At 40.5% G+C, this 15,896-nt stretch overlaps 1 protein-coding gene across 2 annotated transcripts; it reads right to left on the reverse strand.

The window, feature by feature from the left end:
• Positions 1-1,317: 1,317 nt before the first annotated feature.
• LOC125544088 (regulator of telomere elongation helicase 1 homolog) lies at positions 1,318-15,680 on the reverse strand. 2 transcript variants are annotated; one of them, XM_048707650.1, is made up of 25 exons: positions 15,493-15,680; positions 15,122-15,387; positions 14,769-14,908; positions 14,362-14,443; positions 14,101-14,251; positions 13,266-13,428; positions 12,999-13,175; positions 12,684-12,808; positions 12,404-12,458; positions 11,791-11,932; positions 11,526-11,680; positions 11,346-11,437; positions 11,165-11,272; positions 11,015-11,083; positions 10,418-10,504; positions 9,666-9,725; positions 5,789-5,904; positions 5,193-5,250; positions 4,976-5,066; positions 4,443-4,498; positions 3,903-4,181; positions 3,623-3,768; positions 3,318-3,424; positions 1,721-1,804; positions 1,318-1,587 (listed from the first exon to the last, which is right to left on the reverse strand). In XM_048707650.1, exons 1-23 carry the CDS (start codon positions 15,592-15,594, stop codon positions 3,346-3,348), a joined length of 2,799 nt encoding a protein of 932 aa, XP_048563607.1. In that variant the 5' UTR covers positions 15,595-15,680; the 3' UTR covers positions 1,318-1,587; positions 1,721-1,804; positions 3,318-3,345. The 2 variants fall into 2 exon arrangements, with proteins under 2 accessions (XP_048563607.1, XP_048563606.1); XM_048707649.1 differs by having other exon boundaries at positions 3,903-4,355.
• Positions 15,681-15,896: the final 216 nt, after the last annotated feature.

Here is a 15,896-nt window from a genome sequence, read left to right on the forward strand (position 1 = left end):
GATTACTACGTCTGTAGAGTGTCTACCCAACTACTGGCAATCTATTAATGCAGCCCAAAGGTACTCCGTGGAAGATATCCTAAAGGGCAAGATGCCACTTGTTATCGAATCAGTTAAGGCCACGCCAAGGATTCCTAATACACTTGCCTAGACGCCTCCTCCGGTGGGTAAGGTGGCGCTCTCGGTCGATGGCGCTTTTTCTGAATCGGATGGCACTGCGGCCTCAGGGATGATCTTACGGCACAACGATGGGGCAGTCATATTTGTTGCATACAGGTATTTGTTCAACTGTAATGATGCACTGGAAGCGGAGATACATGCGATGATGCAAGGCGTGGCTCTTGCACTACAACACACTGAGCTTCTGATCATCGTGCAGTCAGATTCATCTACGGCACTATTTATTTCAAAGGTGAATCTCTTCTTCGGTCACCATATGGTCATCTTGCCCTCGAGATCAATGCCCAGAAAGAGGGCCGGGAGTTTATTCCACAGAAGCTTCACCGTACCCATAATAGAGTTGCAGATTGTTTAGCGAGTCGTATTGAATGTAGCACAGTTGTCTGGCTACAAAGAGGGCCCCCGTGTACCGAGGATTTCTTGCCTCTCAATTGTAACTATCATTTTAGAATAAAACTCTTTTTAGCCCCGCCAAAAAAAAAGCAACGGAACTCTCAGAAATCAGTTTGCTGAACTGCATGAGGTATGCCATGAACAAAAAGTCTTTGTTGGAGAGATGGCTAATAGGAACTGGATTCTCAGTTGTAGGAAATGGCTAATTGCTGATCAAATGATCCAGCTGAACAGAAGGAGAATTCTTCTTCCTGTAGCTATAAGGGATGTGGGTGAAGATATTTCTAGATGGACATGGAATATTAAGAAGAATTTCGCTGTTAAATCTGTCTACAACCATTTGTATGACATGGGTCAGGACAGATCTTTCAAGCATTTGTGGAAAGCTGAGATCCCATTAAAAATAAAAACCTGGTAGTGGCTAATTTGGCATAATGCTATAGCTATCAAGGACAATATGCTGAAAAGAAACTGGGCAGGTGACCCTTTGTGCCGATTCTGCCCAGAGAATGAGGATATTAATCACCTCTTCTTTGGCTGGAACCTGTAGGTCTTTCTGTTTTTGGTTGTTTCTCGTTTTGCATCAAGACGCTTTATATTTGTTCAATTATCTGATGATAGATTGATAGTGGAACCAAATCCAATATGGATTGTATAGAAGAAAAAAATCTCGCTACACATTCTGTCGGTTGCCAAACACACCCATAGTTTTATGTTATTTATTTTCTGGATTTAGGTAGGTTATTTAGTTCATACAAAAAAGTCATTAACTTCCACTTTCAGTGTAGCAAACTACGTACAACATAAGTTCAACACAACAACCATAAGCTAAGCCCATTGCTGAAAACCTGGGAATGCTCATTAAACTAAATGTACCAGAACCAAAGTACTGAGAATGCGTTATATAAACCTATTTCCAGAAACATAATACAGGATAATTACATTGTTTAATTTACAGTTGAAGATCCCTACACATACTCCACAACATGTGCAATGCACTGATTGGGATGAACCCTGCAGATTCAGATGTAGATTAGTTGTTTTTTAGCCAAGCAATGATATAGATCAATTGACAACTCTCTTTTTGATAAATTTAAAGAAAGCTTCGCTTCAGCAACTATTACATCAGATAGCTTCAAGAACTTACACTTCTTCAACAGATCCATCAGTTAATTGCATGAATTCAGTGGAATTCTTTGGGCTTGCTGCTTGAGGTTTTTCCACATTTCATCTGCAGATGCACAACATGGTCAGAAACTCAAATAGTCTTATCAGCTAATATAGATCATCAATGAAATGGACCATTTAGGTCATGGATATTCGAGAATACATAGGAAACAGAAAAGCATATCAAATATTGTGTAGTAAATACAAATATCCTAAACATCATACCTGATTCTCATGCTAAATTTAATAAGAGCACTTCAAAAAGAAAAGATTGTAATAAGATATTATTCTCTTCTTTCTTCCTTGAAATATTAAACAACAAGCTCTCATTAACTAATTGCCATAATCCCAATTGTAAGAACACTAAAAAGCTACTCCATCCCCAAAATGAATGGCACTTTTGGCTTTTCAGTCTTCAATGTATGGCTTTGATTACCGGATATTCAATTCGGTGCCCGGGCTCATCTGCACCCGGTGAACAGTAAATTCAAAAAAATACTAAAAAAATTCAAAAACTTTTGAAAAAAAAATAGGTGAAAGATGTTCCAACGCGTGATGTTCCTGCCAAATTTCAACTAGTTCGGACATCCAAGGAGCTCATAGCAAAAAAGATAAAAAACGGTCAAAACAGTATGAACAGTAGCCTTTCTTACAGCCCTAAATTTTGTCCTTTTTGCTGAGAGCTACTGAAATGTCCAAACTCCATGAAATTTGGCACGGACTTCATGCACATGAGCATCTAGCATCACAAAAAAATCATTTATTTTTTCCACCATTTTAAATGAATTTACTGTTCACCTCTGGTGCAGATGCACCCAAGAACGCCGCGTCCAAATCTCTTATTTTATGTCTACAAAGTTAGTATCAAGACATGGTATTTTGCAAGATAAACACAACAATACCATTCGTATCCGCCTAATCCATATATTTTGGTGTATATCAGTGGTCAAAGTAGTGCATCGAAGACCGCGAACAGTCAAGCATGCCTTACATTTTAGAGGGAGTAATTTAGGTGTGGCATGCAACCACGCATGCCCAAAGTGACATGCAACCACGAATAAGTATTGCGCCTGTTTCAAGATATCTATTTTCAGTCTGCCATGCGCACAGGCCAAGAAAAGAATTCATCAAAAATGATTGTGCATTTATGCATACCTTAGTGAAATGACATGCTGCAACAATTTAACATCTACCAGCACAATTTTCATACAAATCCAAATGGCTTAGTGTGTATTAGTGGTCAGAGTTTTAAAAATTTGACTGCACATTCCATGGCAAGATCTATTAACAACATAGGTAGTATCACAAATAATAAAGTACTACCTCCGTCCCAAAATATAAGACGTGCAAAAAGTCTTATATTTTAGGACGGAGGTAGTATTATGTTGGCAAGGTTTAGTTTGTATTAGTGGTCAGTGTTTTAAAAGTTTGACTGCACATTCCAAGGCGAGATCTATTGGCAATAGAGGTAGTATCACGAATAATAAAGTATCATGTTGGCAAATAGTCAGGGTAAGGTACACTGCAACTATCATTTAATAAATAACATCACAATAAAAGAGTGGAGCGAAACATGCCTTTAAATATGTGCAACAGATGATGTCATTATGTATTAGCCATGGTATATTTCCGAACAAGCTGCTCATATAATGGAAGATGATTCTTAGAAACAAAGACCCTGAACCTGTAAGCAGATGAAAACAAGGTATATCAAAGGTTTGATACTCCCTCTGTCCCAAAATAAGTGACTCAACTTTGTATTAACTTTGTACTAAAGTTAGTACAAAGTTGAGTCACTTAATTTGGGACGGAGGGAGTAGTTAATTGTCTGTTAAGTCCTGAGCACAATAAATAATGAAGATTACAGCACATGTAGTTTTACCCTTCAAGAAGTGTGAGTCGCCCTGGAGAAGAAAACAGTTTCGCTATTGCTTCTAGTGAGTCTTTGATGTGCATGGTTTTCAATTTTAAGGCCTTCATAAATTCAACAAACTCTCCATACTCTGCAGTACTGAGCTTTTCTCGAGCCTAATAGAAACATCCAAAGTTAAGGATTATTATCTCATACATGAGTGCAAAAATAAACACACTAACAAGATAGCAGTTACTCCGCAAAGCGCAAGACAAGATCAAATTACAGAGAACAAGCACAAGCAGCATACCAGCTTCAAGAAGGCCGGTCCAGTAGTAGATTCCTGGCCTCCACATCTTTCTTGAATAGCCTCATTCTTTTCACATGCTTGTTCAATGGTACTTCTTTTTGATGGAGGTGTAGATTGTTGACCTCGGTTTCCAGTCAAAGCTCTCGACTCAACATTATGTTTCAATTGTGAAGAGACATCTGCTATTTTAGCCTTCTTAAGCCTCATAAACTTTAAGGTATGCTCCTTCAATTGTCCATGCATGGTCGCATTATCGATCAAATCAACAACCTGAGAATCCTGAGAAAATTGGCCCCTTGAGGATGCAAGCTGTGAAGTGGAACAGCCATGTTTCATAGGAAGGGTAGTGCGATTGGCAGGAGTGATCTGGGTAAACTTCATATAGTTGTTTTTTCTGGTGGTTGCATTCAATGATACTGTAGTTCCCCGGTGCTCATTTACTGCTGTGGCAGGCTAGCAAGAGATAGAATATCATCTATAAACCGGAAGTACTAAACGGAATACTGATTATCGAAGTGAATGCAAAGTATATAGACATACCGAGTCAGATAGAATCTCCTGCGGCAGACATTTGTCTGCAGGCGGTGAAACGCTATCTGCATGCAACAGCATTTTTGCAATTCTTAAATGGTAACTAAAAAATATCAATAAAGTAAGAAATTAGCATAAACAATGTTGCAGATCAGCCCAAATACAATACTCTCTCCGTTCCAAAATATAAGGTGTAATAAGTTTTTTCAAAAGTCAAACATGCACAGCCCAAATACAACATAGTAGTAATTAAACACAGCAATTCATAGCATATAAACCAGAACAACAAGAAATGTCATGTTGTTCATTTCCATTGTTGTGCTGTACAACATGGACCAACCTATAATCAGCATTCAACAGCCGGTTTAGTCACCATTTAAGCCCATGTTTAGCAAGCTTCAAAGATCAAACCATCAAGAAGCAAACCAGGCAAAAGTTGAAATAACAATCAATTAAATATTTCAGCGGACGTCAACTGGCATTAAAAGAATGACAAAAGCAAACAAAGAGTATCATCTCAAGATTCAAAACAGGGTCCTTACCATTACAGTCCATCTCTTTTGGGTCTACACAAACTTTATCCCGGAAAAATCTTGTCAATGTTTGAACTACTTCCCCATACTTAGTGTAGCACTGCAGGGAAAATATTAGTAGAGATATCTCAAAGAAGCAGGTTAAAATCAATAAGCATACCTTTATACACAAGGAAAATATTAGTAGAGATATCTCAAAGAAGCAGGACAAAATCAACAAGCATACCTTTATATAAGGTTTGAGCCAGTAGGACATCTGGGATTGGTAATTTGGCCACACAAACCTGCAAATCATGTGCAGTGTCGAGAAAGTCACTTAATTCAAAAGGATAGCTCTTAAAAAATTCATTAAAAAGCTTGCTAACCACATGAGATTCAAGATAAAAAGCCATTGGACATAGTGTAACCATGCGATCCTTGGAATTCTATATGTTAAGTTGACCTTAGATAACAGAACCAAACAGGATATCTTGATATTTCAAGGTGATCCTTTTCAACGATTATTGAAAGTGTCTTCTTATGCTAGGTGGATTGTCTCCTTCAAAAGGGACATTTGGCACATTTCTCATTGACTGGTTAAGCTCTTTAACAATGTAAGGGCTAGGGTTGCTGTAGAGGTTTCCCTACTGTTTCCTCATCAAAAATGTATATACTTGCAGAAATGTCATCTGGAATGCTAAAACAGCAGACATGTAAACAGAGGAAACGCACAAAGTAAACGCGGAACACTGAAAACACTTTATTGTGGTGTTATCCCATTGGGAGGTTTAGCAGAAAACTATGCATATACTCCTTGCAAGGAACATTTAACTGGATTTAGACCTTTCGTCACAGTAAATAATTGCTCCATAGTCATGGCGATGTCTGATGACGCGTCCAACAGCCTGATTGACAGCCCTTGCTGCTTGTTGTACATACCACTCCTCTCCTGTCAAAGCCTACAAAATGTTTAAAATTCATTTTAAATTCCAAGTATGTAAGCAGAGGGATGGAATTACATTACAACAACAACAACAACAACTAAGCCTTTAGTACCAAACAAGTTGGGGTAGACTAGAGCTCATGGTTCTGGCACGTGGATAGCTAACTTCCGCACACCCCTGTCCATGGCTAGTTCTTTGGTGATATTCCAGTCCTTCATATCTCTCTTTGCGGACTCCTCCCATATCAAGTTTGGTCTACCCCCGACCTCTCCTGACATTATCAGCACGCTCTACCGTCCGCTATGCATTCGAGCTTCTGAGACGCTTTAACCGTCCGCTATGATTCGAGCTTCTGGAGACGCTTTAACCGTCCGCTATACATTCGAGCTTCCGGAGGCCTATGTTGTATATGCCCAAACCATCTCAGACGATGCTGGACAAGTTTCTCTTCAATCGGTGCTACCCCAACTCTCACGTATATCATCATTCCGGACCCGATCCTTTCTTGTGTGGCCACACATCCATCTGAAAATCGCATCTCCGCTACACCTAACTGTTGAACATGACGCCTTTTAGTCGGCCAACACTCAACGCCATACAACATTACGGGTCGAATCGCCGTCCCATAGAACCTGCCTTTTAGCTTTTGTGGCACTCCAGAAGCTTTGTGCCACTTCATCCATCCGGCTTTGATTCGATGGCTCACGTCTTCATCAATATCACCATCCTTCTGCAGCATTGACCCCAAATATTTAAAGGTGTCCTTCTAAGATACCACCTGCCCATCAAGGCTAACCTCCTCCTGCCTAGTAGTATTGAAACCACACCTCATGCCTAAAACCTTTCAATTCCAAAGTTTCCTCCATAGCTCTAACTTCCTATTAACCCCCGTCCGACTATCGTTGACTAGCACCACATCATCCGCAAAGAGCATGCACCATGGGATATCTCCTTGTATATCCCTTGTGATCTCATCCATCACCAAAGCAAAAAGATAAGGGCTCAAAGCTGACCCTTGGTGCAGTCCTATTTTAATCGAGAAGTCATAAATGCCGCCATCACACCATATGAAGGCCCTTCTTATGCTGAGGGACAACACTCTCTCCAGGTATCACCTTACAATCTCGGAAAGCACACATGTCTCTTTTTAAAGAGGGTGTTAGCTATGATCATGACGTAGGCTACGACTAAGCTTAAGACAGCTTCTCCTTAATTCCTGATGCCTTAGCCAAACCACCATGCACCCCTACGAAACATGTGTTAGATGTACCCACATGGCCATTGAGGTCTCCTCTTGTTAAGAGGTTCTCGCCAATAGGTACGCTCCTAACCTTGTCTTCCACGCATTCCCAAAACTCCCTCTTGGTGTTCTCACTGTGGCCTACTTGCGGGGCATACGCGTTGATAACATTAAGAACTAAGTCCCCAACTACCAGCTTCACAGGGATGGAATTACATTGCATGCATCAAGTACATTTGTTTCAAGTTCCCAATATAAACACATCTAATTGATTAAAGGAACACCAATATGACTAAGGAACTTTTTCGGCGGAGGTTTATTTTTTAAAGCAAGACAGCCTAAATGGCACTTAGACTATTGATCATGTATAAGATTAGGAAGAGTGATAACTTCTACCACAAATTTATTTGAAAGGTTCCTTATCAAAGAAAATATTGCTGGAAGCCCGTCAGACTCCATCTGTCGAGGACTAGACATAGGAAATGCTGAAAATGAACTTGTGCAAGCCCTTGGATATTCTCATGGATGTGAACTGCCTAAAACCTGTAGAGGGTAGTGTTGGACGCTAGTCATTTTACCCCGAGAGCGAGTTACCTTCTTGAACCAGCCATGCTAAAAATGGGGGTATTTGTCAAGGATTCAAGCTCGATGACCCTTGCTTGATTCGAGAAAAAGGGGCCTACCATGCTCTAGAGCTTGTAGAGATTCATGATCAAGGATGGACTTCATCGGCAATGCAGTTCGAATCCAGATTTCAGGCTTCACATCATTTTCAGGGTAAAAAATTGAAACACAATTGGTCTGTATATAATTTTCAGGATGTTATATGGTTCCTGTTGTTTGTGCAGCATAAAAGTTTTGATTTCAATGTGTACTGATCTGCTTATACCTTTGCACGCGCGCGCGCGGGGGGGGGGGGGGGGGGGGGGGGGGGGGGGGGCTAAGGGAGGGCATTTTGATTACATCGACGCGGACCTTGGTTCCACTAACTTCACACATTTAATCATTACTTTGACAGTGACAAAATTACCTTTTTAGATCATTTTGATTATCTATAATCTTGAGGTACACTTCTGACTTTGCCAACATATCCACCTTTCCCAATCACACGTATCCCTGTAGCATGGTAGGAAAAATACATGCAACACATACGTCCTCTTATGTTTTCCGGATCCCCGCAACACGTTAAGGCACAAAAACCGGGAGGGGGGGGGGCACTCATCTTAATTCGCTTGTGTGCCTCCCTCCCACAGTGGAAGAAGTCGGCGGGCGCCATCCTCTAGTTGGCCAATGCTGTCGGAGGTGAACTCCAGGTCATTGTGTCATTCGCTTAAGGTGAAAAATTTGAGATAATCCCATCCTAATGTGTCGTTGATATTCTTTATACTTCTTGTTTGGAGTCTTGTGATCTGATTTTGTGTGTGGTTGTATTGAGATGTACGTTACTTACACATGTGACATTCTCGGGTGACACTATGTGTGTGCATTCTGTGTTGTATGGTACTCCCTCCGTCCAAAAAAGCTTGTCCCTCAAATGGATGTATCTAGCACCAAGTTAGTGCTAGATACATTCATTTCAAGGACAAGTGTTAGCTCTCAGCATATCAATACTTTGGATTGTTTGATTAGCTTGTTCTCTTAAGCTCTTTCATTACGATGTACACATGCTAACTGAACATATTTAAGTTTGAGTACTCACACAATTTACCTCTATCTCTACTTACTTTCGTATATGTCTGCCAGTCGATGAACTTAGTAAAATGTACCAGAACAGAATAATATTTCCAATTAAGTCACGGTGATTCAATGCTTCAAAGGGACCAATTATATAAGATTTTTTTCCTTTTCAGAAAAATCTTCATAAATTTCCTTTCAACTCTGAGGCCTGCGTGGTGAGAAGATGTTTCGATTTGTACACTAGGTAACTTCAGCAATTTCTTCTTTGCGCATTCCCATGAAGTCTTATGCACTTAACAAATCAACCAACGCTCGTCTACTTCCATAAACCAAGTTTGGAATGGTGTGAGTTAAATGCTCACAGCAAGCGCAACACAACAACTCTTCTCAAAAAACAAGCGGAAGGACGAATGATTTGGGATGGCGTGGTGCTTGAGGTGACTGAGAAACACGACAGCCATGGCGGGTGGGGCTAGACAGGACACGAAGGAGAGGATTAAAGAGGGCAAAATAAGCATGAGCTTCACATCATCACACTCACATGGTCAGCACCGGCAGGGGAGCACGGAGACAAGACCTCCATTGTTGGTAGCAATGTAAACGTTGTGAATTACAATGATGTTTGATCCATGTCTCTATATCTGAGTTTATTATTCTCTGGCAATGCATGGGCAGTCAACTAGTATAAGGTAGAGATAGAGATTACTGGTGGCATGAGGGGTAAATTTTAGCAACTCCGCAACTTCGGTGATGGACGAAAAAATAGGGGAGAAACATTCCTCCATGTAATATTACATATAAAATAATATTAAGAGAATCAACCATAGAAAATTCAAAATTTAGTATAGAAAATATTAACCTTTGGGTTTTTGTTAGATGGTTTAGCCTGCTTATCCAAATACTCACGCTTGAGCCGAACCTGAAACAACCACAAAGGGAAAACAGCAAGATTTACTAAAGCAATAAAGGGCAATGAAACTACTTTTTTCGGGTAACACAAACGTATATTTCTGAAACTTGAGAGTTATATGTCTCCCCGAACAGAAAAATGGAGGTTCTCACATCAAGACAGTGTATTTGTAGGCTAGGAGACGAGTAGCTGACAAACAATTCTTTTATTTGTGTACAAGGTGTCAAAAGCTTATGCAGATTCAAAAACTCCGGAACCTAAGATATTTTCTCAGAAAAAAAAGATCAGAAAATATTTCCAGCCTAGCTACAGCACCAATTCAAGTTTTACAAAAAGGAAAATGAAGTACTCCCTCCGTTCCATATAAGTCGTCGTTGATTTAGCACAACTTTGTACTAAAACAGCGACAACAAATATGGAACAGAGGGATTATATTCTGAACTCATGCACCAAACCCAATGTTGAAGGTCACATAGGTAACTCTTCTGGAAGACAATTGCCAGTGGGAAATGAAAAAACCTTCACTGGTTGTAAGATGGAAGAAGTAGGCATCATACCCTTCCAGTAAAATAATGTGGTTAATAGCTTGTCATGCTTTTTCCAACCAATTAGAGTTTCACTAGTAATCCCCTCTTACTATACTATGATAAGGATGGGAATCCACAGAAAAAATGATGGACGGGAAACAAGACAAGGAAGACCTTAGGATCAGTCGGGGTGGAGAAGGGCATTCCAGTAACTATTACAGCTCTCCCAGCACGGTCAGCAAAATCAAGACCCTCACTAACCTGTGAAAGTATAAAATGCATAAATAATGGATGTGCAATCTTTTAATGTCAACTAAACGGCTACAATTTGAAATGTGCACCCCTAACATAACAATAAACCCATCCTTTGAATAACGCTTTAGTTAACTGTAGCACCACAGTCAAACAGCTTCTCTGTTTACTCATACTCATCGTGCCACAAATGAGCACTTAACCATTCTGTTTTAGACTTTTAGTATGACATTACATTGTTCATAAGACAGTCATCCAACAATAATACAGCTTCTATTAGCACTACAGCATTCTTTCTTTAGTCGCTGAAAACTGAAACATTCGTTGTCTTCTGACACATAGAAAATTATTGAAATTAAGAATTGTAAATTTACAATAGATCAAGTAGCACAATTAGACTTGGGAAAGAATGATTTAACAGAAAGAAACGTTAAACTTTTAGCAAAAGAAAACTAAAATCAATATTTCATCAGAAGCTACAATACAAAACAGAAGCTGTAAGAATGAACAAGAACAAACTTTGCCGCGACAAACTGCGAAAAAAATTGCCCCAGAAGTAGAAGGATCGCGTAATTTGGCCGCATAATCCTGCAAATCACATGGTATAGAGTTATCTGAGCTTATGAAAAGTTCAAAGTTCAAGTGAGAACTAATAAATGATCTCAAAACCTCAATTGCATTTGGGAAGTTTGAAGACTGCCTAGGCTCTATAACTGGCTGCTTATGCTTGCACATTCTCTGCCATATTGTGCTATCATCCACTGAATGTTCATGGTTCTGCAAGGGATTCAAAATGCTCAAGGACAAATAGCGCAGACGGTTGGGATTAACTCATGGCAATTACACAGACCCTATTTTTCCAGTAGTCGATACACTTGTCCATCATAGAATATGAAGGAAAGAAAACAAGGAGACCATCTGGCACAATACGAGCAAAATTAACTGCAAAACAAGCACAAACATCAAATGCATACAGCAGCTAATTCGAAATACAAGCAGCTGCATGCTGTTCAAACTTTCAACTGCCTACCTATAACAGTGCCCAATTCTTGTTTGTATTTTACAGTCTCACGTGTCCGATAAGAAGAATTAAGTGGGTGTCCTGATGGCCCCACAGGCACAACTCCAACCCAGATTTGATCTTGAGAAATGACATGAGGATTCTCTAGCCTGACAGGGAACTCACTGGATGCATGAAAACATATTGCATCGACATCAAATAGAGAAATAAACATAAAGGCAAAGGTTCAAGTCGATAAACAAGTAAAGGAGAATTAAACTAGAGTTTTACTTACAGGTTTAATTCCATGGCAAGCGAGTCCAAGGGAGATAAAGTTCCAGAAGTTAAAATAATGGAGCGTACACCCAACTTCAGAAATTCCTCCATAGCAAGCCCTGGGTTAAAACACCACCAACTAAGAGTCCTTGAAGCCTTACCTGCAAATACATGAAAATGTTCATAGCAGACAATACAACCAGTTGATCATTGAAGGAGACTAACTGACGGCAACATATTAATGACTTAAATGTGCCTTTCTATAATTCTATGGTTACAAGGAATTATGAAACTGCCTGGAGTCAATGGAAGTTATGCATGTAACTTAGAATTAATCAAGTGACAGAGAAAGACTAAATGCTCCGTGCTTTAGTACAAATCTTGATGGAGGATTTTGCGGCTCCCACCACCATTATTTAGATAAAGGGATTATAATTATGCTTATGTTACAGATATGATATAAGAAAGGAACAGATAAGTCCTTGAAAAAAAAGGAACAGATAAGTGAGAGCAAAAAAACATTTTAGGTGAACGTATTCAGTACCAGATATGGTTATGAGTCATGGAACCAAATAAAATCAGATAAAAATGAACGCGTGCTGTATAGAATAATAGGTATGCTTTGTATTTACCGAAAACTTGCAATGAGTCACCAGATGTCTGTCGAGATGATTCATTCACATGAAACTGGAAACAAAAGATTTGAGTCTGGTTGTAAGAGCACACAATTGCCAATAAAGTACGCAAGCTTATACTGCAAAGCATAGAAAGAGAACGGATGACAAGACTACGAGTGAAGCCATACTAGAAGTCATGCATATATCATCATCATACATACATGGATGTGTATGATTCATCACCCAATGGTAACAGATGAGAGAAGTAACACTTACACAAGGCAGAGAAACTTACACTATAATACTTCGCATGGTTTTGACCACCACCCTTAAATATTATGTCAAGCATATCTCTAATTGTTTCCAATCTAGAAACAGTAGATTTTGCCTTGACACCAGCTTTAGTTTCACCAGAATTTCCTGAATATGTAGGAATAAAACAACGGAGCTCAGCTACTGCATAAACCATGAAAATCTACAGAAATTTCAATGTGGTCAACTGAAATAACAAAACAAGACTCTGGAAAAAATGGCAGGTTTGGTGTTAACTAACCACAAAGAAAATGAAATGGATTCAAATGGAAAAAGGAATCATACAACAGACAATTACCTTCCTCGAGCAGTAGAGAAGCACTATCGATAGTCTCAATAAGCTTTTTGGATGTTTCAGACGTAATATTCAGTTCAGAGAGGAACTCGTATATGTAACTCCCAGGCTTTGTGTAACCCAGCTCCTTGGAATCAATTACAAGCTCACCGATTTTTTTTTCAAGTGCCATTAAAAGAGCTGGAAAAAGAGTTCCACTATTAACATGAGGAAAACTCACTTTCACAATCATCAAACTGAAAGGTAAATGATGTGAGAACTTTGAGTAACCTTTGAGGATAGCATAGTTTTCTGGGTCAAATTGTTTTTCAGCAGAATTTTCAATGGACCTCTTGAATGAACACAATTGGATGCATTCTTGAGCTTCCGTGATGCAAGAAGTGAGGTTGCTGGTAAGCAAGTCAAAAGAGGCAGCATCTGCACATATACTCTCCTGAATAAAAAAGTGATTGAAAATTCAAAACAAACCACGAGGATATTGCAAGAATATTGTCTCAAAATGGATATCAGGAATATATGTTTTTGCAACTGGGTTATTCAAAATTCAAGGCTAAAGTGCATCAAGAGAGTTCAATTATTAAGTTAAATAACATACTAAGTTTCATGCACCAACCAGTACAACCAAAAGTCCGAACTTACGGAGAAGGTTGGGCAATCCACATATAACACCCCCTCTCATGGGTGGCTTGATAAGGCCTAAACATGGACGGAAGGAGGGCGAGCATTTAAATGAAAAATGCAAAAGCCAAGACTTGAACCCAAGTTATTTTGCTCTGCTTAGGATAGGTGGTTTTAGATGGCACTGGGTTTTCGCCCCATGGTGAGCTGCTCGATGACGAGTGCTTGCAGTGGGTTTCCCAGTGGTGTCTTGAACCCGCTTTCCCCTTTCCAGTTTCCTTAAGACCTGGACTTTGTATTTCCATTATGTCAAAGTAATGGAAAGGGGTAATGCCCGGTTCAAAAAAAAAAGACTTGAACCCAAGACCTCTTGGGTCTGATACCATATTAAGTTTCATACACCAACCAGTAGAACCAAAAGTCCAAACTTATGGAGAAGGTTGAGCAATCCATATATACTTAAACAATTATGTGCATATTTCCTTACCAGATTGTGTGCTTCATCAAATATAAGTACTGCATTGTCCCATGATATGCCAGTTAAGGAACGCCGATTTCCCGGATCAATGAGATAGTTATAAGGAGCAAATAAAATATCAACCGACTTGGAAAGCTCCCGGGAAATGTAATATGGGCAACTACAGCAAAAGGCAACAAATGTTATTTGGAAGAATGCATATGCATGTCTGGTTCAGTGTCTGTGTAGTGTATAGTATGCAAGTTAGGAAGAATAAAATATAAAACTTACGGTCCCTTGGTTCTCCCAATATTAACCAAGTCTTCAATGTCAAAAGGCTCACTCCCAAGCTCGGTGTTGTTTTTCATGTAATCTACAAGAAATGCCATCGTGTGTAATCATATGGTTAATTAACAAACAACATTCATTTTTTAATGGGCCATAACAAATTAAGGTAGCAAGGAGAAGAAAGGGAGATTGCATACAAATATCCAACCAACATAACAAAAAGAACATAGCATCTGTCTTAAAGGGCAGTTACATACATCAGCCTATAGGTTGTAGCAGTTACAGCAACACACCTAGTATAAATTTAAAAACTTGGAAGCAGGGTTGCAAGGTTCCATCACTGCCGCTTATTTTTGTGTAGAGCCAATTTTAAGGACTTGTATACCAAGAAAAGATGTAGTTGCACTTACCAGTGACAATGTTGTTATGACGGCACATGCGCTTCTTGCAGAGGTAGTGGCAACCATTGTTCTGTGCTTTTCCCCGGAGTTTGCTCACTTCTTCATGGATGCACATCTGCTCACGGGAGCCCAGCACTGCCATTTTCGGCCTGTGAAATGTTATGCACCAAAAATCAACCACTGACAGTGAAGGGGCCATGAAATTTAGCCCAAACTAACTGCAGCTCCAGACCTCGACTGACAGGACATTCATGATAAATTACTAAACAGCATACATTTCCACACAATCAGTCCTCCAATAAGAACAAAGTGCAATCACGGACAGAGGGTAATTGCTCAGAAACAGAAACTATGGTATCGACCTGTAGCTGGTGGCCTTGAGCTCCTTGATCACCTGCCGGAGCTGGCTATGCGTCCGGGAGGCATATATAATCACGGGGTACGACGATGACTGGGTCGCGGATGCCCCAGACTGCTGGCTCCCTGATGGCTGGCTGCCTCCCCCGCCCCCACCTCCGCCACCGCCCCGCAGAAACTCCCCGAAGGTGCGCCGCCAGGCGAGCGCGGAGCAGAGCAGGCAGAGCGTCTTCCCCGTCCCCGTCGGGCTCTCGAGCAGCGCGTTATTACCCTGTACATCGGTCCGGAGATGAAGTGAAAACGAGTAAGAAGAAATGGAGGAATGGGAGGCGCGGGGTAGGGTTTGGTGCTGGGGTTTTTGGGATTGGTTGGTCACCTGTTGCAGTGACTGGAGGACGCGGTCCATGTAGGTGATCTGGCAATCGTAGGCATCGTAGGGGAAGTCGACGTCCACGCCGCGGATGCGGTAGACCGGCATTGCGGCGGCCGGAGGGGGAGCTGGAGGAGGGGTCGGGGGTACGAGGGGGAAGCTTGCGGGGGAAGGGGACGAAAACCAAAAGAGAGGATTTGGGGTATTTAGTGCTCCCGGGCTCAAATCAACCTTTTTTTTCCGATCAAATCAGAGAGTTTTTTTTTAACATCAGACACAAGCGCATACAATCATCCCTATGAACGCACGCACGCGCACCCTACCCCTATGAGCACCTGCAAAAGATTGAGCCAGCGTATCATCTTGAAATTTATGAAGTCACCGATGATGCGCATCGCCGGTAATCCTGA

The sequence above is a fragment of the Triticum urartu genome, chromosome 3 (assembly GCF_003073215.2).
Source record: "Triticum urartu cultivar G1812 chromosome 3, Tu2.1, whole genome shotgun sequence".
Lineage (NCBI taxonomy): Eukaryota > Viridiplantae > Streptophyta > Magnoliopsida > Poales > Poaceae > Triticum > Triticum urartu.